This window comes from Podarcis vaucheri (genome assembly GCF_965113315.1).
Source record: "Podarcis vaucheri genome assembly, chromosome: 4".
Taxonomy (NCBI): Eukaryota; Metazoa; Chordata; class Lepidosauria; order Squamata; family Lacertidae; genus Podarcis; species Podarcis vaucheri.
Genome location: NC_138762.1, coordinates 74,396,485 through 74,422,373, shown reverse-complemented (window position 1 = coordinate 74,422,373; position 25,889 = coordinate 74,396,485). Strand labels below are relative to the sequence as shown.

Here is a 25,889-nt window from a genome sequence, read left to right as displayed (position 1 = left end):
GTTTGAGAAACACTGCACTAGTGAAACATTGCTGCACAAGAGAATGTGTGATCTGGTTTTTGGCAACTTTGTTGCACAATAGATTTCACAATCTGTTGGGCAACAAGTTTCCGCTAGTGCTACTGTTGCATTGGATTCTTCTTCTGTGCCACATTTAACATTACACAGACAGACAATATCTGATACAGCCCTGAATGCACACCTATCCCTTTCAAAAACTGCTGTACAGATTGCATGAAAAACTACATAGTAGTCCCGCTGAAGTTAGTGGAACTGTAGCTTTATGCACAGTTTGTTCTCTCTTGTTTCCTTGATGTTTCCTGAGTTTTAAAGAGTGGTTGCAAGGGGCACATGGTAAGAAAAAATAAGCATTGATTTGAAACTAAATTGTCATCAATTATATAAAGGGGCAAGCAATGCTTTTCCCAGATAGGGAAAAAAATAGGTCACCGGATTTTCTTAGTACTGTTTTAATCAACAAAATAGGACAAGCTTTTATGCATAGTTCAAACTGTAACATGACAACCATTAGTGCAACCCCAAAACAGAAACATGTATACTAATTCCAGCTGATGGAGGCAGTAAATCAAATTACTTGCTCCATCTAATTTAATGGGTAGATGTTTTCTTAAAGCACAAAATTGCATCTAGCAGGTTTCCTGTTATCTTAATCTGCACATTGGTGAATCCGTGTTTCTCCAATAACTGCTTATACTCCAAGCCAGTTCTTTGCTTGCCTTCCGTCATACTAAGGGACTGCAGGACAGCTCTAGCAGGGCTTGTTCGTTTCTCATCAAGCACAATTTCTGCTACCAGCAAAGCACTGCCTGCATTTAAAGGAAAGAAAGAAAGCAACAACACCGTTTAGTTACAAATTTCTAACTTCAAGTTAGCATTTTTTCTTCTCTTGCTCTACAGGAAGGTTTTTATTTTATTTTATTAAGAGTCAGGAGATTTGTTTCTTTTCCTAAACTTGCTCTATCTGACTAGAGGTGTTTGTACAGCTAAACTAGAAATGTGCAGTTTGAGCTAAAAAGAGCAACTGCTGCAGGAAAGAGTCTCACCAGGACTGGGATTGCTGCATGTATGTATGTGTGTGTGTGTGTAGGGAATTCAACCCTTTCCTCTGCGCCAAGAGCAGCTTCATCCCACTCTCAATTTTTACCTTGACCCCTAGTGTGGGAAAATCCTGATTACCTACAGGTGTTTAATTGTTGTGGGCAGCGGGTGTGTGTGTGTGTGGATGTGCTTAAAATTTACATTCCTCAAAATTTACATTGCTATCTGAAGTGCTGTAGGCACTTTAAAGGTACGCTTCACTGTCACAGACCCTAACTTTTTTCTTTTACATGACGATTTAGTTTTAAATATATTGTTCTTGATTCAAGAGACTGACTGCTTTGTACTGTACCACTCCAGTGCCTTTAACCTTGAAATTTTAAAATAACAAAGTGCCAGTGATATAAGGCTTCATTATCACATTCATTCCTTCATTCACCACACTCTGGCAGGGCAGTAAAAACCTGCTTTAATTACTGGCTGTACTTGTCTCATTTCCAGCTCTAGAGTTTACATCACCATGTCTAGATATACCCCCCCTTTTTTTTTAGGTGGGGGAGAAAGCAAGTGATCTCCCTGCATCATAATCACTCCACTTTTTCTTTTTTCTTTTTTGAGAAGACAAAATATGTAACGCACAAAGTTAGGTGTGTTTAACAGAAGTCCTACTGCTTTCATTTGCAGATAAGTGTGCACAGGACTGCAACTTAAGATATGTCAAGGATGTACTTCAAAGCCATTCTGTGAAGCTCTAATCAAAACTGTCATTAGAAGGATGTTAATGGTTCTTAAGAGCTAATATTCAACTTTTACATGTTTGCAATTGTCCTTTGATACACTACTTACTGCAATTTTACAGTGAAAAGGACAATTCTCCCCAGAGACTCTGTGTGGAGTTAAACATCATAGGGGGAAACACAGACAAGAGGTGGCCACATGTAATAGCAACCTTACACTCTCTTTCAGTATTTAATTTTGCAATCTTTGGGGAAATGACCCTTTTCACTAGTGCTAAAATAAACTTATTTCATGATATACTAATACAAAGGAAAAGGGGAAAGAGCAGTCAAATCTTACCTGGCTTGCAAACAGCATATATTTTGCTAAAGAGTATGGAAATCTTCTCCTCTGAACAGTCATGTAGAACTCGTGAAAGTATATAAAGCTCTCCTTTTGGAAGATCATCTTTGAAAAAGTCACCTGTTTGAAAAATGCATTTTCATCAATTCTAAAACGAATGAACAAATCCTCATCTCAGCAGCCTTATATACACATCAATACCCCAAATATCAAGTTAGTTTTTGAAATAGATCTAACAGTCAGGTTCATTAATTTTAGTGGACCTACTCTGAGTTAAACTTGGTTGAATATCACTCTATATGTTATAAGCAGCCCTTTAACACAAATGTTCATCACATATATTCTTTACCAATAATACTTTCACAAGAAACTGAGTATTCAAGGAAGGAAAGATGACTCAACATACAAACTTTGCCTTGTGATAAGCCTCATTTTTATCCACATATGCCAAGATTCTATACACACTGTACCTAAGAGGTATGTTTACCTGACATGAAGGAAACCTGAGCTGGGTTTTGTCTTGAAGGCTGACAGCTGGAGACACTTGTGATGATTTCAGGAAGGTCAAATACTGTGACTTTCATCTCTGGGTAGATATGGACCAGCTCATAAGCTAAAGCTCCAGTGCAACCTGAAGAGAGCAAAATATTATCACAATAGCTCCTGTATGTAGTTCCTCATTTAGTTAAAACTTACTTCTGATGATATTAGCACTCAGTGCTTACCCAGCAGCAGCTATTAAAATCTGCCTAATTATAAAACTTGCAAGATGCTTTCACATATATTCTTTTAGAAGTGAGAAAATGCATTTAAGCTGGTTGTATGGATCATAACATCCTCAACCACTGAGATTTGCTTATAGTGGCTGTCAGGCTGTAAGATTTTCCAAGAAAGATCTTAGCCACTCTCTCTGAAAACAAGAAAAGTACTCCCAACACTGAGCTGTTCCAAGCTGCTATGCATTTGCTGTTAATTCTAGAAAGTAATAGCTTCATTTCCATCTCAGTAGCTTCATATGTACTTTGATATTCCACCATTAAGTCTGTATTTAAAATTTACCTAAGTGAACCATGAACAGGCTTAACTACACCCACAAGAAAACAGAGAGTTTTCTTTTCTATTCCACGGATTCTCTTTGAAGTTCAACACTTATAATAGGACCAAAGTTATAAGGAAGGATACCCAAGAGGAAACAAATAATAGAGATTACATATTCAATGACAACAGGAATTATAATGAAATTTTCCATCAATGCACCTCGATGTTGGAATGCCTACCTCCCAAATCACAAGCAGTTCTGAACTGTGAAAGGTCAAAAGCCACGGCTACATCTCTTGCTGTTAGTTTGGAAATGCTGTGCATGGCACTCATAAAACGTTGCTTCGCCTCTGTAGTTTGGCAACAGAAATCCTTAAAAACAGCAGACCAAAGTTTCTAGACTCATTCAAAAGAATTAGGATATAAGCAGAACATATGCAGAGGTGTTAAAAACACACACCTTGAAAACGACTTGCTTTTTCATCCTAAAAAAGAAATAGCCATAGCCACACCACACAAAAGAGAAATGTCATATTTATTTTTATTAATCTTAATATGACCCAAAAAGTGAGTTTCCTTCGCAATTTAAGAGTGATAATTCAGACATTTCAGATTATTCTGAAGACCATGTCGATAGAACAGCGAAGTCTACTCTCTGGATCATGTCAGAAAGCAGTGTTCACTGAATTCACTATATATAACATTAGGATTGTCTTACACAACTATTTGCTGATGATGATAATTTACTATGATGTAAATAAAATTTTTGTTGATAATTATAATAAAATTCATTTGGAAAAAGTAAGAAAGAACCCAGAGTGTTTCTGGAATTCCTATGGTTTTGAATAATCTTCCATATAAAACTTCTTTCCACACCTAAGAACTAGATGACAGGGAGAAGAAGATCTCCTTAACATGTCTGTGTCCTACAAACATAGCTGGTTTGTTTTCTGTTATACAGGAGGGGGCATTCTACCACGTGATGGGCAGAAGTGGTACAGCCCAACAAAGTTTCCCACCTCAGTAAGAACTAAGATAGGACTCCACTTCATTGCCCAAGAGCTCCAAATAACTGATGGAGGAAAATAGTTTGCAGATCATAGTAATTTTAGGATCTGACATTGAATCCTTGATTTTAGCTTGCATTCAGAGTCAGGTATTTTCCTCAATTTAACTACTTCAGTGGTTTACACAAAGCATTTATTTGTCCACTGCTTAAACCTTACCAGCATAGGATTTTGGGATTATTTTTTGGCAGTTTTCTATTAATAGATAAATAGAAACTTTACTTGCATTAGCAAATTAACATATACCAGCCCTTATGGTACTATACTGGGGGGGGGGGTGACAGAAAGCTATTTAATTCAGTTGTCTTCTGTAGGTGAAACAAGGGTCAAGGTGATCTTCAAAGATTTGCCATTCCTGCTACAGTTCCCTGCACATCCCCTGAACATCAGTTCCAGAGGTTTGGGAGAGCATACACCAGGGAAGGTGGTGAGGAGAGCTGAATGGGAAGAAGGACTTGACAAAATGGCCACCTTCCCTTTTCTTCTTATGGATGGCTCTGCTGGCTCAAAGAAATTTTCCAGCACAACAGGAACCCCAGTTGCATTATAGGCACCCAGCTCTTCAAAAAATTAATTCCTGAGCATACTGTGGCAGCTCACAATCAAAAAAATGAAAGTTAAACCTGCCCAGTAGTGACCATCTCCAAAGCATGTAATGTTTTAAACCAAAGCTCTATATAAAGAATGTGTGGATTCTACACTACCTGAATACAATCTTCTGCTTTCTTCTCAAATATTTGGTTCAGCGGAGTCCCCTCTTTGACTGCCAACTCCAAATGTTTATACAGAGGCCATGTGTGATCATTACAGTAGAGAATGTAGTCATGAAGTGAACATTCGCCATCTGATGCTAGATATAAATTTGCCATATCTGTATTGCTGTAACCTTTGAAGACAGAGAATTTTGCAAGAGCCGTATTATTTTCCCTTAGTGTCTCTTTTTTCAATTCAATAAGCTAAACCTAACCAGCTGCAAGGGTTTCACAGCTCAGTTGACTTCCACAGATCATCACAGCTCAGTAAAGAATTTAATTAAACCCAATATTATAATTGCTTCTTATTATCAGTTTGCACATTTCCTTGCCACTGAAAGATGCAATGTGATGTTAAGAAAACGACACTGCAGCCCTAAAAACGCATTGTTTTCAAATGACAAGTTCAACCTGAGTGCAGTTGTGTAAAAGTGGAAACATGGGAAGTGTCGCAGGGCCAGACAGGCAACTTCTACCCACAGGACATACTCGCACTGACCAAAGTGTTGGCTGGGGTAGGAAATACAACCTTCCTACTACATGCCCCTAAGTTAAGACCCCCACCAAGCTGTGATTTATCTCTGAAGAATGCCAGTGTAGCATGTTTGAAGGCAATAGCACCTTTTGAGAAACTTAGGAAATGGCTTCTCCTCCCGCTATCCTGAATAAGATCAGGAATCCCTGTCCCCCATGGCTGCTATTTAAAAACAAAAAAGGGATTCACAGACACCAGAATAGTTTGGCCTTAAGTGTTGCTTTCTCTAAGGCTGTGCTAAGTTCACTTGGAAATCATATTTGACTCATTTCTCTAGACACACTTTTTTGTTCTTCTCCATTACATATGCCCGTAGTCTAGCCAACAATCCAATTGCATTAAGGTCCTGCTACAAGTTCCTTTTCGTTCCCCACCCCCAAATGTTTTAGAGAAGAAGACTCACCTAGATGGTTCTTGTCCAATAGGCCAAGAGAAGTACAGGCATCAAGTAATCTTTCTGTGCCACACACCGAGGTTTTAAGTTTATTAGCAGCTTCCGTAGCTGTCAAGGTGCCCTTATCTTTCAGAATATCAAATACTTTCAGTTTAGATGCCACAAACAAAGCCTGGGGACATGAAATGTACATTGATTACTAAAAGAAAAATTAATCAAGGCAATCCATAAGCTACTAAGTCACATCAATGCCTGGGTTAGCTGCTCCAGCCCCACTTTGGGTTGCACTATTTTGGATGGAAGTTCAGCTGCTGAAATTTGTTACTGATCACAACATCCAAAAGATTATGGTAGACAAACAGCCATGGTAAGGATATTACAGAGGAAATGATGGTTGCTATCCTTGGCTGAACCAGACACCTGTTCACAAGACTTCATGGCTGCTTAAATTTTTTAAAGCTGAGCAGATACTCAAGTGTTCTAAAAATGTACCTTGCTGAATACTGAGGGTATCCAAAAAACTGTGTAGTTGCCAAACATTCACAACAGAAGAATATAGATATATTTTTAAAGAGAAACAGGTGGTCTATAAATGCATTTTTAACTATGAAGCAGTTGTCAGTGAGTCAGTAGGTGTCAATTTGTTTTTCATTCTGTACCAAAGCTGCCTGGTATAACTAGGTCAGACATTTTTTTTCTATCTGTCCAGAATTGTCTATTCTGATTGGCAGGGACTCAGGACTTCAGGCAAAAGTCTTTCACATCACCGTCCATCCGATTCTGGATAAGCAGGGGATTGAATCTGAGACTTGCAGCAATAGACTTGGGCAATATATGATGGTTTGCCCAACAACCAAGCGGAGAGAAGTGATAATTTCAACTTTTTCTTAAAAATTAATGACCAGCTTCAATTTACCTCATTGCAGTTCCAGGTAGGGTAGGAGAATGGAGAAGAGAGAAGAGAGCCCGCACTGGGTGTAGCATTGATGAGTTAGGGCACTGAGTCTATGTCGTGTCAACAGCCACCTCCCATTTGCAGCAACAGAGGGAGAGGTTTGTAGTGGTATTTACAAACATCTCAAGCTGCTTTCAGATCTTCACAAAAGATCTCTTATTTACCCTTGACCAAGTATTTGAGCCACTAAGAAATGTAAGAACCAGCATATAAAGAATTGCAGCTGTAAACATACTCTTGTTCACTAAAAGTTCATTGTATCCTAATGGATAAACCTGTACAAACAAAATAAAACCTGTTTATTTCAAGGTCTCTAGAGTTCAGGTTATTGTCCTTAAAATGCAGGCAAGCCCACAGGTGCCACATTCCATAAAATTAACAAAAACTTTTTTTACAATCTATATACAAAAGAACAAAAGATGGGATACCTTTGATGCTCTGAAGCCATCCAGAAGGTGAGTGAGTTTAGATGGGAATTGTGTTGCATTTTCTATTACTCCATTCTGACTTTCCACAGGTGTGTTGCAAGAATGACTGCTCTTTATGCACTTTTCCAGGCTGTGGGGGACTCCACCGCAGTTTCGCTTCTTAGCACCTTCAAACTGTGTGTGATTATCTGAAGAGTCACATTCCCCATCACTTAGAATCTCAAAAGTCTCTACTGAAGGGATAGAGTCATGCTTTATGTGATGGATAGTGTGCTTTGGGGGCGGATAATATAATTCTGCTAACTTTTTGCAGAAGCGATTCAAAGGAAACCCCACCACGTTCAAGAAGTCTCCGTGAACATATTCCACTAACATTCCCCCAAGTGCCTGGATCCCATAGCCACCAGCTTTGTCCCTAGAGAGAAAGTTAAAAAAATAAATTGAAGCAGCACTTGGATGGAAAAGGATCGGGTATCTTAGTTTCACCTAGACATTATTCTGCATTACGTATTTCAAAAGCTAAACATTTTGTCCAGGATCTGAAAATATAGAGAACCAAATAAAGAGTTTATGCTAGCTTAGTGGATTTTTTGTCTTGTATTTTCATTGTGAAGTTGACCCAACCATGAAACTGTTTGACACTTCCCTTGAGTTTGAAAGCAGTTCAGGTGGTGTAAGGGGCAGCCATTTATGAAAAACATGTCTAAAGCCTTCTGGAACTCGTGAACTAGTCTTGCATTTTGGACTCACAGTTGCCCATGGAGACGCAGGTCAATTCTGTGTCCACAGCAGCTGTCTACCAGCTCCATCTGGTATGCCAGTTGAGACCCTACCTGCCCGCAGACTGTCTTGTCAGAGTGGTACATGCTCTGGTTTATCTCCCACTTGGACTACTGCAATGCACTCTACGTGGGGCTACCTTTGAAGGTGACTCAGAAACTGCAACTAATATAGAATGCGGCTTCCAGACTGGGACTGGGAGCGGCCGCCAGGACCATATAACCTCAGTCCTAAAGGATCTGTATTGACTCCCAGTACGTTTCTGAGCACAATTCAAAGTCTTGGTGCTGATCTTTAAAACCCTAACGGCTTCGACCCTGTATACCTAGAGGAGTGTCTCCACTCCCACTGATGTCCAACTCCAAGGGTCTTCTGGCTCATTGCAAGAAGTGAGGTTACAGGGAACCAGGTAGAGGGCGTTCTTGGTAGTGGGGTGATATGAGCTAGAGGAGTAGATAAATCAGTTTCAGTACACACTTTCATTACTCTTAATGGAAGGCAATAAATCCAGGAAGCCCTTTGGATTTTTCCACTGCTCATAAAAGGAGAAGAAACGGTACACAGTCATCTAAAAATAAATTCAGTTGTGGAGAACACATAAGCTTGCCTAAATTCTTGTTGTAAAAGACTTTTCCCCTTTGTTCTAGTCAGGCAGACAGAACTGTAAGGCCCTAATGTGCCATGCTGAGGCTGATTTCTAAACCCAGAGGGTTTGGGTCATTCCATTTAAAGGCTGATTGACTTCTGTTTCATTTTGAGATCTCATGAACTTTTGACCCGTCTAAAGCACACGAGTTTAATTATGGGCAAGCCACAAAATCCTGGCAGGAAGGGAATCAGCTAAATCCATCGCCAATCCCTCCCAAACACTGTGCCAGGGCAGCATTTGCTTATTGATTTGCACAGAAAGATCAAGGCCTGAACATCTGTAGCCTAAACATCTTTCTCGGTTGCAAGACTGAAGTTCATCCTAAAAATCCCTAGCATTTTCTATGCAAATGACACAATTCTGATCAGTCACATGCTCTCAACAAAGATTTAAAAACATGCTAGTTTGAGTACTAAAAAAACCATATCAGAATCTCCCACCGGCAAAAATGGCAATACAAAGGTCCGTATAGTTAAAGCTATGGTTTTCCCAGTAGTGATGTATGGAAGTGAGAGCTGGACCATAAAGAAGGCTGATCGCCGAAGAATTTATGCTTTTGAATTATGGCGCTGGAGGAGACTCTTGAGAGTCCCATGGACTGCAAGAAGATCCAACCTATCCATTCTGAAGGAAATCAGCCCTGAGTGCTCACCGGAAGGACAGATCGTGAAGCTGAGGCTCCAATACTCTGGCCACCTCATGAGAAGAGAAGACTCCCTGGAAAAGACCCTGATGTTGGGAAAGATGGAGGGCACAAGGATAAGGGGACAATAGAGGACAAGATGGTTGGACAGTGTTCTCGAAGCTACCAGCATGAGTTTGACCAAACTACGGGAGGCAGTGGAAGACAGGAGTGTCAGGCATGCTCTGGTCCATGGGGTCATGAAGAGTCGGACATGACTAAACGACTAAACAACAACAAAGCTTAGTTAGCAACCATTTGCATCTCATTTTTTTAGTCACCTAGATATGACACACAGACACCAACATAAGTGAAGGGTTCACAGGCACTAGGAATTCTGAGCTCCCTGCCTTCCTAAAGCAGTTCCCTGTGATGTCTCCAAAAACTCAGAGGCCTTTGATATAGAAGGGAAAACTACAGTCAGGATGGGGCATCTTGTATGCCTCAAGGTAGTTTTTAAAAATCATCATCCAATGTGATGTTGGTTTTTCGGGGACCTTGAAAAATCATGTAAATTCAATAGGCTCATTTTTAATTATATTGGATGAGACTTTCACTCAAACCCCACAGGAAAAGGAAGTATGTGTATGTGTGTGACTGGTGGAAGAATAACCCAAGAGAGAGAAGCCGCCTTGAGTCCCATTAGGAAAAAAGGCAGGCAATAAATAAATATAGTAATAATAATACCTACTGGTTCCAAAAGATCCAGCCCTGGCCTAGATGTTCAAATCATGTTTAATAATGCACAGGGTATCATTTAGGAAGGATGGGGGGCAAGCTCCTCTTCACTTTGATTTTCAGGCCACATGTGGTTATTCTTCAGGAGAACCTATGTTTTTGGCTATTCTACTCCCCTGTATGACTGTCACATACTACTAAAGTATGTCTGCAAAGCTGAAACATCAAAGGCACAAATCCAGCTTTCCTCAAGATAAAAAAAAAGGAGGGCGAGAGAGAGACTGGTAGTCTTGATAATAGTGTTATATCTATGATGCAGACTAAACAAATGCTTTTGATATATCCTGTTTTCCACATTCATTCTTTAACATATAGTAGGCCTTTGAATTCTGCTACCAATTTTTTCCTGCCCTCACCCTCAAAATCCAAAACTGTTCCCTCTCACTCTTGCTGGATGACAAACCAAACATATTATTTTATGCAATGTTACATATTCCCAGACTAAACTCCCTTTTTGTTTCATGTGCTACATAAACAGCCAGTTTTCCCACACAACAAGCCATCTATAGTGATTAGGTCTGCATTCAAATCCGCTCCCAACTATTGTGCTTACATGGGCTCACCACTGTGAATATACTCCCATAAGAGTTCTTCGGAGAGTGCAGAAAACTTAACTTTGGTTTCTTCATAGAAATCTGTGACTTCAGTCTCTAGCTGATTATCTAGAAAAATAAAAACCACTGGTTAAAAAAAATGACATATCTGATGAACACCATCAGTTTTAAAGCATTTTTATTATGAATACGTTACACTGCAGTCAGTAGGCCTGCATTTCCAAATCCAAATACAAATTATGCTGCAATGAATACATGGTTCTTATACACATAAACATCCTTCCAGTTACTTCAGTAAAATAAGATGCTAGTTTATAAATATCCCTCTAAATATTGGTGAGGCATTTGACGCAATCTGTTGAAAACTGGTTTTATATTTCTCTTGCCCTTCAAGTCAAGGATGTTCTTCTGTACTGATCTGCAGTGCAGATCTTTGTTAACATTCTGGAGGCAGCAGCAATATACAATGAGCTAAATAGCTGCAGCATAGATTGGTGCAAATGATAGTGGAAGAGAAGCATGTTGTAAACATTATTACAGACTGAAGGAACATCATAATTTGGTGTTAACTAAAATGCTCCTCAGTACCAGCATGCATAGTTTAATAAAAACAAAACATGCTTTCCAAAGGCTCACTCATTTAAATTGGATAAAATGCAAAACAGTGGGATAAGTTATATTTGGCAGCTGTACTACGAACTCCTTTACACAGGATCGGGCATACTCAAGTAGACTTTTGACTCTCTCTCCTTTGAACTAAAGGCACATTACAAACTGCTTTTAAAAACATGTTTCATTTTTTATTTTATTTTTTAATGGGTAGCCTTTGGGTACAGAGGGGCTCCTTTTTGAGAAACAATTCCAAAGCAAAAACAGAAACCCAACCTTTGGGCATGTGAAATAAGTTGCACAGCTCTTTGGACACTAGCCTTTGTTTTGCATTAAAAAGAGAAAATCTTATTCAGGTTGAAATGTTATCTTTATCCGAATAATCAGTTCTGGTCCCCACCCAGAATCTACAGCATGTTTCCCAACAGTCAACACTAAACTCTTGGTGCTGCTGCTGGAAAGGAAGCCCATTGCAGGGCCTGTGAGTTAAAATCCACCTGCCTCCTGGGCAGAGCGCCAGCAAAACTATCATCGTAGGACCTGGAGCTGAGCTTTGCTTTCCACCCAGCCCAGTCTGCAGAACCTTCTCAAAGAGTCACCGTTATCACTTTTTGAAGAAGGAGCAGCATTGCTGGACCTAGGCTGCCTTGTGGGATGTTCTCCATATAAACCAACAACAACCCCATCAATTATGCAGCAGCTCTTTTAATGCACAACTAGGCATTTCGAAGGTGGTTGCCTGGCAAGAGCACTGCCCATTAGATATATTTTTGTATCACTGCTACGGCTTGCTTGTTGCTGCATCATTTTCATTTAGTTTGGCCTCTTTTATCCCACAGAACATTTGATTTCCTAAGCCGGAAAGCCTTTTGGAAGCAGGCATATTAGCACCAAGGAAAAACTACCGAAAGGCACTTTTGAGTCCTTAAGATAGAAATAAAATGAATAAATACAACTTTATTGTTGTGGGGCTATGATATGACTTTAAACTCTTCAATGCTGCAACATACATTTTTAAACCAGCCCCTTTGGTCAGGACCCTTTGTTTGGATTTGAGATTTGGAGTTTATCCCCTGTTTTGACAAACACTGTGGCTGTGATCCTATAGATATTTTCCTGAAAGTAAATCTCCTTAATCAATGGGATCTGCCTGAGTAGACATTCAGGGCCGCAATGCAATGCAATAATCCATTTTATTTTGAGGGGCAAGGATTGCTGTGAAAAGGCAAAGATTCTGATTTATGCTGGTGATACTGACTGCATGTTCTGTTTGGTGCTTCTGGGCTGCCTTCAGCCACTGGAACAATTCTAGTTGCTAAGATGTCTGCCTACAATCACATCTGATTCTGCGATTTACTGCCATTGTGTTCATGTGGGGGGGGGGAGTAAATAAGTGTGAAGTCACCTTGCCAAAATAATCCCCAAGGTTGGCTTTACTGTCTTTTGCCTGATCAATCATATGCTCCTCAGTGACCTGAGGGGAAAGGGGATTAATTACTGGGAATTTCTGGAAAGATAAATACATGAATCTGGGTCACGGTATGAATGTCAACACGTTTGCAAGCAGAATCAACATGGAAGTTGTCAAGTCAAGTCACAGCCAGAAAGGCAACAAATTGGCAAGGACAACAGATACCAACCCTAACTCAAAGAGTTTTACTATGAACAGGAAGTTGACAGTGCCCAGTTCTATTCTAGTTAGATTCAATTTATTTCCAGATCTGAGACCTATTTAAACTGCTTGTTATCATTTTGCCTGTTACTGTGTTAGTTCTCCTGTCCTTCCAGGGTCAATTTTGGGGTGGGCACGGGGTTTGGGGAGATGGGGTTCCACTACACTAGCAGACGTCCTTGAATCCAGCCCTTTGTGTCTTCCAGCAGATGCCACAAGCCTCTACAGAAACCACTGAGGTGCCATCACATACCCTTTGGGCTGGGGTGTCTGATATCCACCCACTTCAAAATGAATTCTCAAGAAGAATTTGGATTTGATATCCCGCTTTATCACTACCCGAAGGAGTATCAAAGCAGCTAACATTCTCCTTTCCCTTCCTCCCCCACAACAAACACTCTGGGAGGTGAGTGGGGCTGAGAGACTTCAAAGAAGTGTGACTAGCCCAAGGTCACTCAGCAGCTGCATGTGGAGGAGCGGGGAAGTGAACCCGGTTCCCCAGATTACAAGTCCACTGCTCTTAACCACTACACCACACTGGCTTTCAAGACTTCTAAGCAATTCCATTCATCCCAAAGTGGTGTCCTCTAAAAACAGTGGATGCTACCCAACTCAGAGAAGACCCAGTGAAATATGAGTGGACTTAACTCAGTCATGTTCATTAATTTAAATGGATCTACTCTGAGTAAAACTTAGTTGGATATCCCAATGTAAGTACCCAATGTACTCCTCAGTGTGAACAAAGAGAGAAAAGCCAAACTCCTGCAGTCTTCCGATTTATGCGCACACTAAAGTCCCCCACTTGGTGACTTTCAAATGAGGTTAGACTACAAATACCATCATTCCTTACCCTAATGGCCGTATTGACTGGGGCTAATGGGAGTTGCAGCCCAACAACATTTGGAGGCTTCCGGGTTGGGGAAGATTTCACTCAAAGCCTACTTACTACAGGGTCAAATGAGACTTTGATTCGCCACAAGCATCTGTATTCGTTCTTCCCAATTACCTTTACTGCTGCAATGAACAATTGCGACACCTGTGAAAACACTGTGCTCCTTGCCACTCAGCCTGCGAGAAAAAGCAGATATATTTAGGCTGCAGCCAATTTGCACTAATTTTTTGGAAATCTAACACTTGAATTTGTTTGAAAAACAAATTCTGCTTATTTACGAACGATGTAGCAATGTTGGCAATCTACTCAATTTTATAGCCTTACAAACAAGGCAAAGCTAGGCACTTAACTTTGATTCTGTTTTATTCTCCCACCAAACTGAATGGGGCTTCAAAGTGCTTGACTTTGGCTGGATTGCGTTTACATTGATTGCTACCTCTGAACTGAAGAACTACTGAAAACATGAAAAAGGGACGAGAACCAGGCACAAAATGATACCTTTCTCTCCTTATCTAAATGAAAAACAGACATAAAATTTGAAAGCATTGGTGAGAAAAACTAACTGGTGTGCTATACTTTGGGGTTGGTTGCCTCTGACTCTGATGGACGTGAGGTCTCATTTTATGTTTTTAACAATTAGATTTATAAACTACTTAATCATGAAACTCTCTAAGCAGTGCACATAACAAAATATTGGTAAGTTCTCTTCTAATGTGTGACTAGGCAAGAGAAACTTTTATAGGAAACTCAACTATGCAATAAATAGCCAAGGTCAAATTAGGTCCAATTTGATTACGCAAAACAATAGGTCCAAGCATGGATTAAAATAAAAGCTTGATGCTTTCACAAAAATGTATCACAGCCTGCCTGCTGTGATTCACACACAGGTGTGTTTATGGTTGTATTTGACAAGCAGATTTAAAAAGTGATCCAGAGATTAATCTGAAACAGAGCTAGCCTGTTATGAGCTGTGGGAATAACTACACAAGAAATGCAGGTAACTGTAATAAATGCATTTCCCCAACAAATGAAACTACATGCTTATCATTCTTATGAAGGGCAACTGAAAAGCATATCCCAATCAAGTAATTTTTCATTTGCTTTCCATATCCACAAATAAGGCCGACAAAGGCAGTATAACATGGTTAGAAATAAGCAGTGATTTGAAGTACAAACTTTGAAAGCATCCTATATGCATCTTGTTTGTCCACTGGTTTCTCCAAAATCTGTTCTTCTATTGTCTGAAATGGGAATAAATATATTTAAATATGTATATTTGCATACACTTGTCAAGGGAAAGCCTAGTTCTCTCCCATAGAAGAGTTGCTACTTGAGGTGAAATAAGGACATAGGAAGCTACTTTATACCAAGTCAGTCCAATGGCCTATCTAGTTCAGTGTTGTTGACACTTACAGTATTGGCAGTGGTTCACCAGCATTTCAGACAGGAGTTTTTACTATCCTGCTCTGGACTTTTTGCATTTAAAGTGCCGTATTTTTTGCTCTATAAGACGCACCAGACCACAAGACGCACCTAGTTTTTGGAGGAGGAAAACAAGAAAGAAAAAAAATTCTGAATCTCAGAAGCCAGAACAGCAAGAGGGATCGCTGCGCAGTGAAAGCAGCAATCCCTCGTGCTGTTCTGACTTCTGGGATAGCTGTGTAGCCTGCATTCACTCCATAAGACGCACACACATTTCCCCTTACTTTTTAGGAGGGAAAAAGTGAGTCTTATAGAGCAAAAAATACGGTATCTACTGTACAACTCAAGCTACAGTCCTTCCCCACTTAAACTCCTTTTCACCCTGGGATATTTTTACATATTAATGATTAGCTACTTTGCTTTCTGTCTGTGTACAAAGCGCTTAAAGTAAACACTGCAGGTGATAAGCGTTTAATTCCATGCACAAGTAAAAGCAGGAAGTCTAGGAAAGAGCTATTTAAACCCTAGAGTTAAAAAAAGCACATTGATGGAAGCTTGGGCTGGGTGGTTTGGCATACCCAATCTCTATCATGCAATTATAAGTACATGCAACTTCCGCTTTCCGAACAAAATGTGTTTCTAGGAAATTGTTCATTAGGTGAGTGTTTGCATGACGAGCTGACGATTTCCATTATTGGCTGCAGCCAATCAGCAAAAGAGAGACAAAGGAAAAACTGATTTGTCCCATCCCTCCTCCTCTCTGATTTGTCTGATCTCTCCCCCATCCCTCTCTCCGTGGTTTCTGCCCCAAAACGATTGCCATCAACCAGCAAAGCACAAATAAGTAAGGAAGTGGCAAACTCTGGCTGTTCGAACACCTGAATCAGTGGGGTGTGTCGCATGGTTTGGGAGACAATTCTTTCTGTTTGGATAAGTGAATTTCTGTATTGCGAGTGAAAGCAGGACCTGCGTGTATTGATAAAACAAAAGTTGCTAATTAGAGAGATTCTAATTTTCAGCTGCTGGTGTATATGACTTACCACTATGGTGTCTGCCCCTATAACGACATCGGGTGTTCTAAGATGTTTCTGAAAAAATAAAAATGCATTTTGTTCAGTTTTCCACCTTAACCATCGCTTAAACTAACAGTTGGGAAATTAAACAGCAAGTGCAGAATCAGCACAATAGAAGCAATCTTGAATTGATTTAGACTGCCTCCAGCTTCCCCACCAACCATTATGTAAAACAGTTATGCTAAAGGTGCCACATGAGGGGGTTCTGTGATGACTTGGCACTTGCTTGGTCCCATCACTAGTGTACAACTGTCTGGAACAGGAAGCCTTCCTGTACTACTGTACTATAGATTAAATGTCAACCTAATGTCACATGGACACAAGTAATTGTTTGCATGCCCCATCTCAAACACTCATGCACTTCTGTAGTTAAATAGATCGTTGTTAATAAGCCAAGTTCAATAAACCAAGATGTAGGGATCTGGACTGCCACAGCAAAGAGTTTGACAGCATTTTTAAAGCACCGTCTCAGACGAGGTCCCTATATGGCTTACCAGATGCATTCTGTTTGCCACTTCAAGTGCCTTTTGCCTTGCAGTTTCTACAGCATATTCAAAAGGAGCTGCGAAAGATGACTTCTCAAGCGTCTCTTTGAACCAGGAGGGAACAACTTCAAACCGGAGGCCCTGTTAGAGACACTAAGTTATTTCAGCAATAAATCTTACAAAACTTGAAGGCTATGTGGATGCTCTCTGCTTAAGGTGCTGGTGGAGGGACTACTGAACTGGCTAGCGGCTATCTCCACGACTCTGGAGGCATGGTTGGAAACCAGCTGCTGGAAATCACGGGAGGGGAGAGAGCTCTTGTGCCTGAATCCTGTTTGCAGGTTTCCCACAGGCATCTGGTTAGCCACTGCGAGAACAGGATGCTGGCTTAGACAGGCCATTGGCCTGATATAGCAAGATCCTTGCATGATCTATTGTCTAATCCTCTTTTAAAGGTAAAGGGATCCCTGACCATTAGGTCCAGTCGTGGCCGACTCTGGGGTTGCGGCGCTCATCTCGCTTTATTGGCCGAGGGAGCCGGCGTACAGCTTCCGGGTCATGTGGCCAGCATGACTAAGCTGCTTCTAACGAACCAGAGCAGTGCACAGAAACGCCATTTACCTTCCCACTGGAGCGGTACCTATTTATCTACTTGCACTTTGACGTGCTTTTGAACTGCTAGGTTGGCTGGAGCAGGGACCGAGCAACGGGAGCTCACCCCGTCACTGGGATTCGAACCGCCGGCCTTCTGATCGGCAAGTCCTAGGCTGTGGTTTAACCCACAGTGCTACCCGGGTCCCTTAATCCTCTTTTAAAGCCATCCAAATTGGTGACCATCACAGCCTCCATTGGGAGCAAATTCCACAGCTGAACTAGTGGATCAAGTACTTTCAAAGACTTCAAAATGTGTGAGAACTGAATGCACCTTTGAAGACCTGCCATCTCATTGCACTCTGTGCCACTGACTTTCCCCCGTTCACTCCCCCCTGGAATGTTGTGGGGGGTGGGAGCTGTCTTTAGTGCAGCCTGCTATCCTGGGTCTGAGTCCAACCCATGGTGAACTTGCACAACAGCACCTTTATTTCATCTCATGAACTATTTTACAGGCTGCAGACATGAACTTTCCATCGCACTCAACATCCATTTATTTCCTCGCCGCACTTTTAGCCAGATGAACTTGAAAACTTGCTCCTTTCTTTAGAACTTGCTTTTAAATCCCCACAATAAATGACACAAGGGTGTGTCTGAATTTTTTGTCCCCTTTGAAACAGAGGCTCGTCCAAAGGACAGATGTGCTATTTGTGGCTGGGGCAGTGGCTCCAACACATGCCAAGTAGGATTTTAGGACACTAATACAGTGGTACCTCAGGTTAAGCACTTAATTCGTTCCGGAGGTCCGTACTTAACCTGAAACTGTTCTTAACCTGAAGAACCACTTTAGCTAATGGGGCCTTCTGCTGCCGCTACGCCGCCGGAGCATGATTTCTGTTCTCATCCTGAAGCAAAGTTCTTAACCTGAAGCACTATTTCTGGGTTAGCAGAGTCTGTAACCTGAAGCGTATGTAACCTGAAGCGTATGTAACCTGAGGTACCACTGTATATCCTGAGCACTTCATTGTTGCTTCCCAGGACCAAAAGCAGAGGCCTGTGTGTGAGATTGAGTGAGTGAGTGAGTGAGTGAGCACATTAAGCCCTGGCTCAGAGTAGGGTTGCCACAAAACAAACTTATTTTGTTGGGGGGGTGCAGACTTTTGTTGGGAGGGAGCAGAACCGCAGATTTGTATTATTTTTTCCTGATAAGTAGTTGGAAAGAAAGTGGCTGCCAATGGGATTGTCAGCGTCCCCTCCCTCTCTCCCTCTTGAGCTGTCAACCTGGCAGGCAGGAATTCAAGCGGTGCAGCTTTTCCAGCAGCCAAGATGCAGTGATGGGCTGTTTATTAATAGCATTACAAGTTATTTATCAGTCGCCTTCCAAACCACCGTCTCAAGGCGACTTACACGTGAAGTCGCCACCTGTGCAGCCGCCCAAAACGCAGCAGCCCCCCTGGCGGAAAGGAAGGCAGGGGCCACCCGGGGGGCAGGCGGTGCCAAGCGGGGTGCAGGAGCCACGAGAGCGCACAGGCTGCCCCGGCGCGCAGCGAAGGCGGCACACTCACCGCGTTGGTGAGGATCTCCTGGCGGCGCGGAGAGGCGCTGGCCAGCACCACCCTCTTGTGGACCAGCTTCCCGATGACGGGGTTCAGGACCATGGCTGCGGCGGGACCGGACGGCCGCGGGAAGGACGAGCCGACGGAGAGGAGAGGAGGGAGCCAGCCGGCGCCTTTATCGCGGCGCACTTGGGGGAAGCGGCGAGGGGCGGAGTCCTCCAGCCTCTCCTCCCCAGTTTGCGCGGAGGGGAGGGAAAGGAGGGACAGAGCAGCTTCTCCTTCCTTCTCCCAGTGGGCGGCTGTTGCTGCTGTGGCTTAGGAAAGACGTTTTTCATGCCTTGTAGACCTGGGGAGGGAGGGAGGGAGTGCCCTAGAGATTAGTGAGCAAATAAAGAACAAGATCTGTTTGAAACACAGACCAACCAACAGTATCTCAAGGGGGTGGGGTGCATTTAAAAACGCAGCAACTAAGCATGGAATTGTTTTCTATTTCACTTGGTGGCACTGGCTTAAAAGTAAAGGGACCCCTGACCATTAGGTCCAGTCGTGACCAACTCTGGGGTTGCAGTGCTCATCTCGCTTTACTGGCCAAGGGAGCTGGCGTACAGCTTCCAGGTCATATGGCCAGCATGACTAAGCCGCTTCTGGCGAAGCAGAGCAGTGCACGGAAACGCCGTTTACCTTCCCGCCGGAGCGGTACCTATTTATCTACTTGCACTGGAGTGCTTTTGAACTGCTAGGTTGGCAGGAGCTGGGACCAAGCAATGGGAGCTCACCCTGTCGCGGGGATTCGAACCGCCGACCTTCTGATCGGCAAGTCCTAGGCTTAGTCATTTCCATTTAAGGCTAAGCAGTTCCTTATTCTGTTCTTGCTGTAGAATGAGGGGGCTTTCCTTCCAAGGCACAGCAATGCGCACACAACTTTAGTTGGAAAATAAGCACCACCTAACCCCAGCCACGTTTGGAACAAGAGGGCGGTCTCCCTTTCCGGGATTCAAATTGGGAATCTGCTTTGGAATGCAGGATGTTTTTAGTCCCACGTTTTATAAGGGAAGGAATCCCCACGAGCAGGTGCAGAAAAAAATCTTTGTACACGACTTTTATAAATCTACAAACAAATGTGACAAGCCCATAGCACATGAAAATCAGCGAATCTCAAAAGAATCTACCTGGGGACCAGCGACAGCAGGGAGGATTGATATTCTGGTGACCAGGAAAGCAACCAAGGAGCTGGGAAACCTCTGACTCAAAGATTGCCCTCACCATGAATTTACAGAGTGGTCTTAATTTAAGTAAGAAATTATTCCACAGTATCGGACGTCACCACACCTCTGCCACACAGTAATATGGAGATAATAAATGCCTGTCCCCATAAAGTTGTTATAAAGCTTTTCATTTTTAGAGAAGAGATACTGTACTAGATGGATCCTTAGTCTGATCCACCAGTACTACTGAATCAAGTTGCTGTAATTCAAAGTGGTGTTGAAACCCAACGGAAACAACTATTTGTTTATTTATCTATTCGTTTCTTTCAAATCTCGCTCGCTCATTCCTTTGGAACTGGCAGCTTGGAGTGTTTATTGCCACATTTTGTATCCAATCTTTGCATAAGCTTACATCTAACAAAAAAGTGTCTTTTCAAAGTACCAGAATCAACATTAGGAAGAACTTCCTGACAGTAAGAGCTGTTCGACAGTGGAATTTGCTGCCAAGGAGTGTGGTGGAGTCTCCTACTTTGGAGGTCTTTAAGCAGAGGCTTGACAACCATATGTCAGGAGTGCTCTGATGGTGTTTCCTGCTTGGCAGGGGGTTGGACTCGATGGCCCTTGTGGTCTCTTCCAACTCTATGATTCTATGATTCTATGATTCTATTCTACTGGTATTCAAATGCATACTGCCTCCAAGCAGTTGCTAAATGTTCCAAACGGACAGTACCCAGGAGTTATGATTTGTGTTGTTCTGAGCATTCAAAGCAAGCTGCATTCTAACTGCCACAGAACTCCAAGGAGCAGTTGCTACAGTGCTCAGACCAGCTTCACTCTTCTCAGGTCTTCTCTGAGGTCAGACACACAAAGAGAAAGCCCTGGGAAAAGTCCTCACATACCAGAGACTGGTTGAAGAACTGATTTCATGTAGGTGTATATATTCAGCACCCCTCAGTTCCCCACCAAGATAGCAGTGTTTTCTCGGATAAGAACAAATTGACTTTTATTTCCTTTTGTCCTGTCTGAGAGGCACTTGGTAGGTTTTTCCACGTTTTGTGTGTGTGTGTGTGTGTGAGAGAGAGAGAGAGAGAGAGAGAATGAGGATTAAAGTAAGAAAGGATTCTGTCCTGAACAGTAGCTGTATTGGTCCGTTGCACCAAACTTTCTTTCAAGGGTAGAATGAATAACTTTGGTTGGCTCATGCCTGACATTTTAACAAAGAGAGGGAAGGGAGGGGAGCATAGGAATGCAGAGGAGGGGTGGATAAGACAAGAGTCTAATTATCTGCATGAAGGGGGTCCATGCAACAAAAGGGGTTGTGCGGTTGTGCAATTTCTTCACCCCTGGGGAAGTCTGATTCCTGGCACTTATGATTGCAGGTACAGCAGACTTTTCCATTCCTATGTCTCAAGGGGGAAATGCAGAATTTGCCCTAGAATGATGGCATTGTTTTAGCAGCACATCACTATTTGCTCAAACTTTAGGAGAGGTCCATATGATACTGTGCCTAACTATCTAACTGTTATCTTTTGTCTGTTTTTCTCCAGCATGCCTTCTATCGCCAGCCTTCCCAGTACCAAAGCTCCCGTTCTACCCCAGGCACATTATGGCTCCTTTCCAGTATGGGTGTTGTGCAGGGTGTCCTGTTTTCAATTGGGTGCTTTTGTCCTGGCTCTTATCGGCTACATTATGGAGCATCTGCTCCACAGCCAATCTTGAATGGAAAGTGTGGCAGGTTGAGAACATCATGGGCAGCAACAAACCTGGCATTGAAGGGATTGGGATCTGGGGCGCCTGTTCCGTGCGTAGAATTACAATGAAGAAAATCAACATTATATGCATACCATTAAACGATGAGGAGTCCCCACCCTCTGAAATAATCATTGCCCAGGACTTGATGCCATTGGCCTCAATTGCCAATGTGGTGACCGTTTTTTGTATGGCCTTTGTGCTATATAGCATCTTTAAGCCTGGAAAACACGATGATTTCATCACTACCTTCTTTTTTACCTTCTTGTGTGTGTTTGCAGTCCATTTTACAGAGAATACTAGCCAAGGCTTTGAGTACCTGTGTGCTGCTTTCAGCCTTGGCCAGCAAGAACAATGATCAGGGAAACTCGGTTTCAGTGGTCCAGAGTGACCTAGGTCACTTCCAGCTTTAGGCAGAATAAAAAATTAAAAATGATGGAACACAAAACAAAATAGCGCCACACACCAAAGAAGTGAGACTTAATTACCGTATTTTTCGCCCTATAGGACGCACTTTTTCCCCTCCAAAAATGAAGGGGAAATCTGGGTGCGTCCTATGGGGCGAATGCAGGCTTTTGCTGAAGCCTGGAGAGCGAGAGGGGTCGGTGCGCACCGACCCCTCTCGCCCTCCAGGCTTCAGGAAGACATCCGCAGCCTAGGCAGCCCTGTGGGATGTCCCGCAGGGCTGTCTAGGCTGCGGATAGCAGCCTGCTTCCCGGAGCGTCAGGCGCCCTGAAAGCAGAGTGCCCGGTGCTTCGGGAACACATCCGCAGCGTGGGGAGCCTTGCGGGAGGTCCCGCAGGGATATCTAGGCTGCGGATAGCAGCCTGCCGCCTGGCGCGAGGTGCGCCCTGAAGCAGAGCGCCCCCCGCGCCAGGCAGACATCCGCAGCGTGGGGAGCCTTGCTGGACTTCACTGCAAGGCTCCCCACGCTGCGGATAGCAGCCTGCCGCCCAGCGCGAGGGGCGCCCTGAAGCAGAGCGCCCCTCCCGCCGGGCAGACATCGGCCAGCCCCACAAGCTCCGGGGACAGCAGGGAGGCGCAGCGCCACCATCCCGCTGTTCCTCGACCTGGTTCGGTTTCCCCCCCGACCTGCTTTTTGGGGGGAAATAAAGGAAATTTTTTTTTCCTTTATTTCCCCCCAAAAAAACTAGGTGCGTCCTATGGGACGGAGTGTCCTATGGGACGAAAAATACGGTAAATGTGATGAAATATCTGTGAACAAAAAAGAACCATGTCTTTTACCAAATCATATCTCTCATTTGCTTAAATTTTCAGCTCTAAGCTGAGAGGGTATGTCACATTTTGGTCCGCTGCAGGTAGAAACAAGTTGAGAGAAGAATCAAATACCAAAAAATTAAGAAGTGACTAAATCTAAGGCCCACATAATTATGCAGACTATAATTTTGAACATATCCATATATTTTTTTTAAAGTCCTGTAAAGTTTTCAGTTTTTAGGCTTCCAGAAGGTTGGGTTTTTTGCCAAATTTCACCAGATCTTATTTTATTTTATTGCTGCCATAAATACAATTCTGCCCCTTACAGCTTTCCCACAGTGATTTGCTACTAGGAATGACTTCAACAGAAGACCACAGGTATTTAGGAACAAATTTCCCTGTACAACACAGTAAAATTGTTATCTATACAGACTGTGCTCTCTGTGTCTATAATCCATACTGTGAAAGGAAAAATACATTACACATTTGTAAAAGTCAACAGTTTCATAACGAAACCTTGGACGTAGTAATCTTTGACCTGCGTATCCAGCCTAGGCCACTACTTTACTGATAACTCCTGGTGTCATTGTTCTTCATCTCAGTCAACTTGCTCACTTCATCCTTTGGTTTCTCAAAATTTGCTCTGGAGTAAGTTATAATGATTACCTGTCAGGGTCACCTGGTCCCTGTGTTAGCTTATTAGACATGGTTTACTTTGTTGACATTGGGGTATTTGAACTTTTCCATAGAAAGCCTAGCAGGGAGGATTTGGTTTCCTAACACAAACTTATTTTTGCTTTGCTAGAACATAGCAACATAACATTTGTATAGAAAAGCATACAGTTACTTTATTATTTCATTATTATTTATTTTAAAGCATCTTTGTCCTTCACAGCCCAAAACACTCCCAAATGTCAGCTTACAAATGACAGTTCCTGCCCGCAGGATTACGATTTCTATTCCACTCATATCTCATCAAGGCTCTCCAAGGAACTCAAGGTGACAGAAACACAGGCAGATTTAGGGACCGGTTCTCTTGCCCCAGGTGCAAAACTAAGAGGGTGCCACAGGGGGCAATGCAACAATGATGAACAATGGAAGGTGATTCTGCGAGATGCGAGGGGGGGGGCATCAAATTTGGGTGTTGCACAGGGAGCCATTGAAAGTCCACCAAAGTCTACCTCTGACATAAGTGATTTTCACTCTCCTTGTAGCCTCTCACCAACCCTGTGAGATATGGAAAGCTTAGAGGGTCTCTCACTGAGGACTCAGCTACATTGGCAAAGAAAAATCGCTTTATTTTCGTTGTTTATGCATTCTAACACAGTGGCACCAGATGGCGCTGTGGAGTTTTGCTTTTTGCTCCCCTGATTTCTCACTGAGGACTCTCACTGCTGAAATTTGAGATTCTGAGGTCTGCCACTGGGATGGTGGTGGGTGTAGCGGAATTTGTAGAATACAGTAGAATCTGTAGAATACAGATTTTATTTCTAATTTTGGAAGCCTCATTATCTGCTGATACCTCCCTCTTGCACATGGCTTTTGACTTTTTTGGCTGCATTATTGATCAAATGTGGCTGCATAATGGACCCCACGTAACTGATCACATGTCACGGCACACACACACACACACACACACACACACCCATTTGAGAAAAACGTTTCCAATCTGTGACAGAATTCCAGAACTACTACAGGTGCCTACAACTGGGAGAAAAATCACTTGGGGTTCTTCATTGAATTGACCACAAGAGGTCAGTCTAATTCAACAGTGATATTTCAAGACTATTCTTTTTTCCCCTGAATCGTCTGCACTCCCATGTGGCAGCCCATTGTGGTCTTGGTTCTGCTCATGCTTGCAAAATGTGCACAGCATTCACATGCCATGCTCATAAAAATGCTGCCACATATTATTTCCCTCTTTAATCCAGATTTACCATTTCAATAAATAGAAGTACTTGTGGAAACTTGTGGTAAATCTCGAGTACATTGGGGGTGGGGGTAACAGCAGATGGCATTTTGCTGAAGACATCATCCTGTGGGTGCTGTAAGAAAACCCAAAAACTTGCATGCCTGAGGTGGTTCCATGCAGCAGTCTGTTGCGGACTTGCTGCACTGACATACCATTCATTTGTTCAAACAAGTGGCTAGGCAGATGGTATCTCTGCTGCTTCTCAAATGCAGTAGAATCAGCAAGCATTTTTTTTTTTAAAAAAATCCCAATTGATTAATGATAGCAACAACAAAACGTGGGCATTCGTCCTGGTTTGTTTTCAGGGAGATTAGATCACATTGGCTCTTTCAAAACCATCTGTTCAGATTTGTTTACAAGGAGGTTAGATGATGTTGTGTTAAAGCAAGTGTTACGCCACACACTTTTCAATGCAATTTCCCTTCACAGTCTTATTGCAAAAAAAAAAATTAAAAAAAAATCATTCTTTGGGGGAAGTGGTTTTGTTGCATAAGACCTCTCAATGAACTATAAGATACACTTCAACGTTCTTCAGATAGGGACATTTCTTACTGTACCCCAACTACCCACCTCAACCCTGCCATTTTTTGTTCCCCCCAAGCATTTCCTATCGGAAGAAGGGCAATTGCCGCCACCATCACATGGGACTCAGCACACATGCCCTGTGCCATCCTGAGAAAACCCCTTAATTCTGATTTTATTTTATTCTTTGGTAGATTTACAAACACACAGAG

General features: G+C 42.5%; 1 protein-coding gene and 1 long non-coding RNA gene across 3 annotated transcripts; one reads left to right on the top strand and one right to left on the bottom strand.

The window, feature by feature from the left end:
• Window positions 1-454: 454 nt before the first annotated feature.
• On the bottom strand, window positions 455-19,216 carry ASMTL (acetylserotonin O-methyltransferase like). Of its 2 annotated transcripts, none has more exons than XM_082220091.1 (13): window positions 19,021-19,216; window positions 16,874-17,005; window positions 16,347-16,394; window positions 15,061-15,125; window positions 13,999-14,060; window positions 10,711-10,819; window positions 7,309-7,723; window positions 5,935-6,097; window positions 4,949-5,130; window positions 3,417-3,573; window positions 2,627-2,770; window positions 2,137-2,259; window positions 455-827 (listed from the first exon to the last, which is right to left on the bottom strand). In XM_082220091.1, the coding sequence occupies exons 1-13, from the start codon at window positions 19,111-19,113 to the stop codon at window positions 610-612; spliced, it is 1,911 nt and encodes a 636-aa protein (XP_082076217.1). In that variant the 5' UTR covers window positions 19,114-19,216; the 3' UTR covers window positions 455-609. The 2 variants fall into 2 exon arrangements, with proteins under 2 accessions (XP_082076217.1, XP_082076218.1); XM_082220092.1 differs by having other exon boundaries at window positions 3,417-3,549; window positions 19,021-19,214.
• Window positions 19,217-20,953: 1,737 nt separating this feature from the next.
• On the top strand, window positions 20,954-22,096 carry LOC309531254. Its single transcript, XR_014219176.1, has 2 exons — window positions 20,954-21,143; window positions 21,764-22,096. It is a non-coding gene; the product is annotated as an uncharacterized lncRNA (long non-coding RNA).
• Window positions 22,097-25,889: the final 3,793 nt, after the last annotated feature.

Excerpts from the sequence above, each read along its gene's own strand:
- ASMTL (XM_082220091.1), bottom strand. The coding sequence starts at position 19,113 with ATGGTCCTGAACCCCGTCATCGGGAAGCTGGTCCACAAGAGGGTGGTG. Across the intron at positions 15,126-16,346 it reads TAGGGGCAGACACCATAGTG|ACAATAGAAGAACAGATTTT; the intron begins GTAAGTCATATA and ends TTCCCATTTCAG. Across the intron at positions 14,061-15,060 it reads GCATATAGGATGCTTTCAAA|GCTGAGTGGCAAGGAGCACA; the intron begins GTTTGTACTTCA and ends TTTTTCTCGCAG.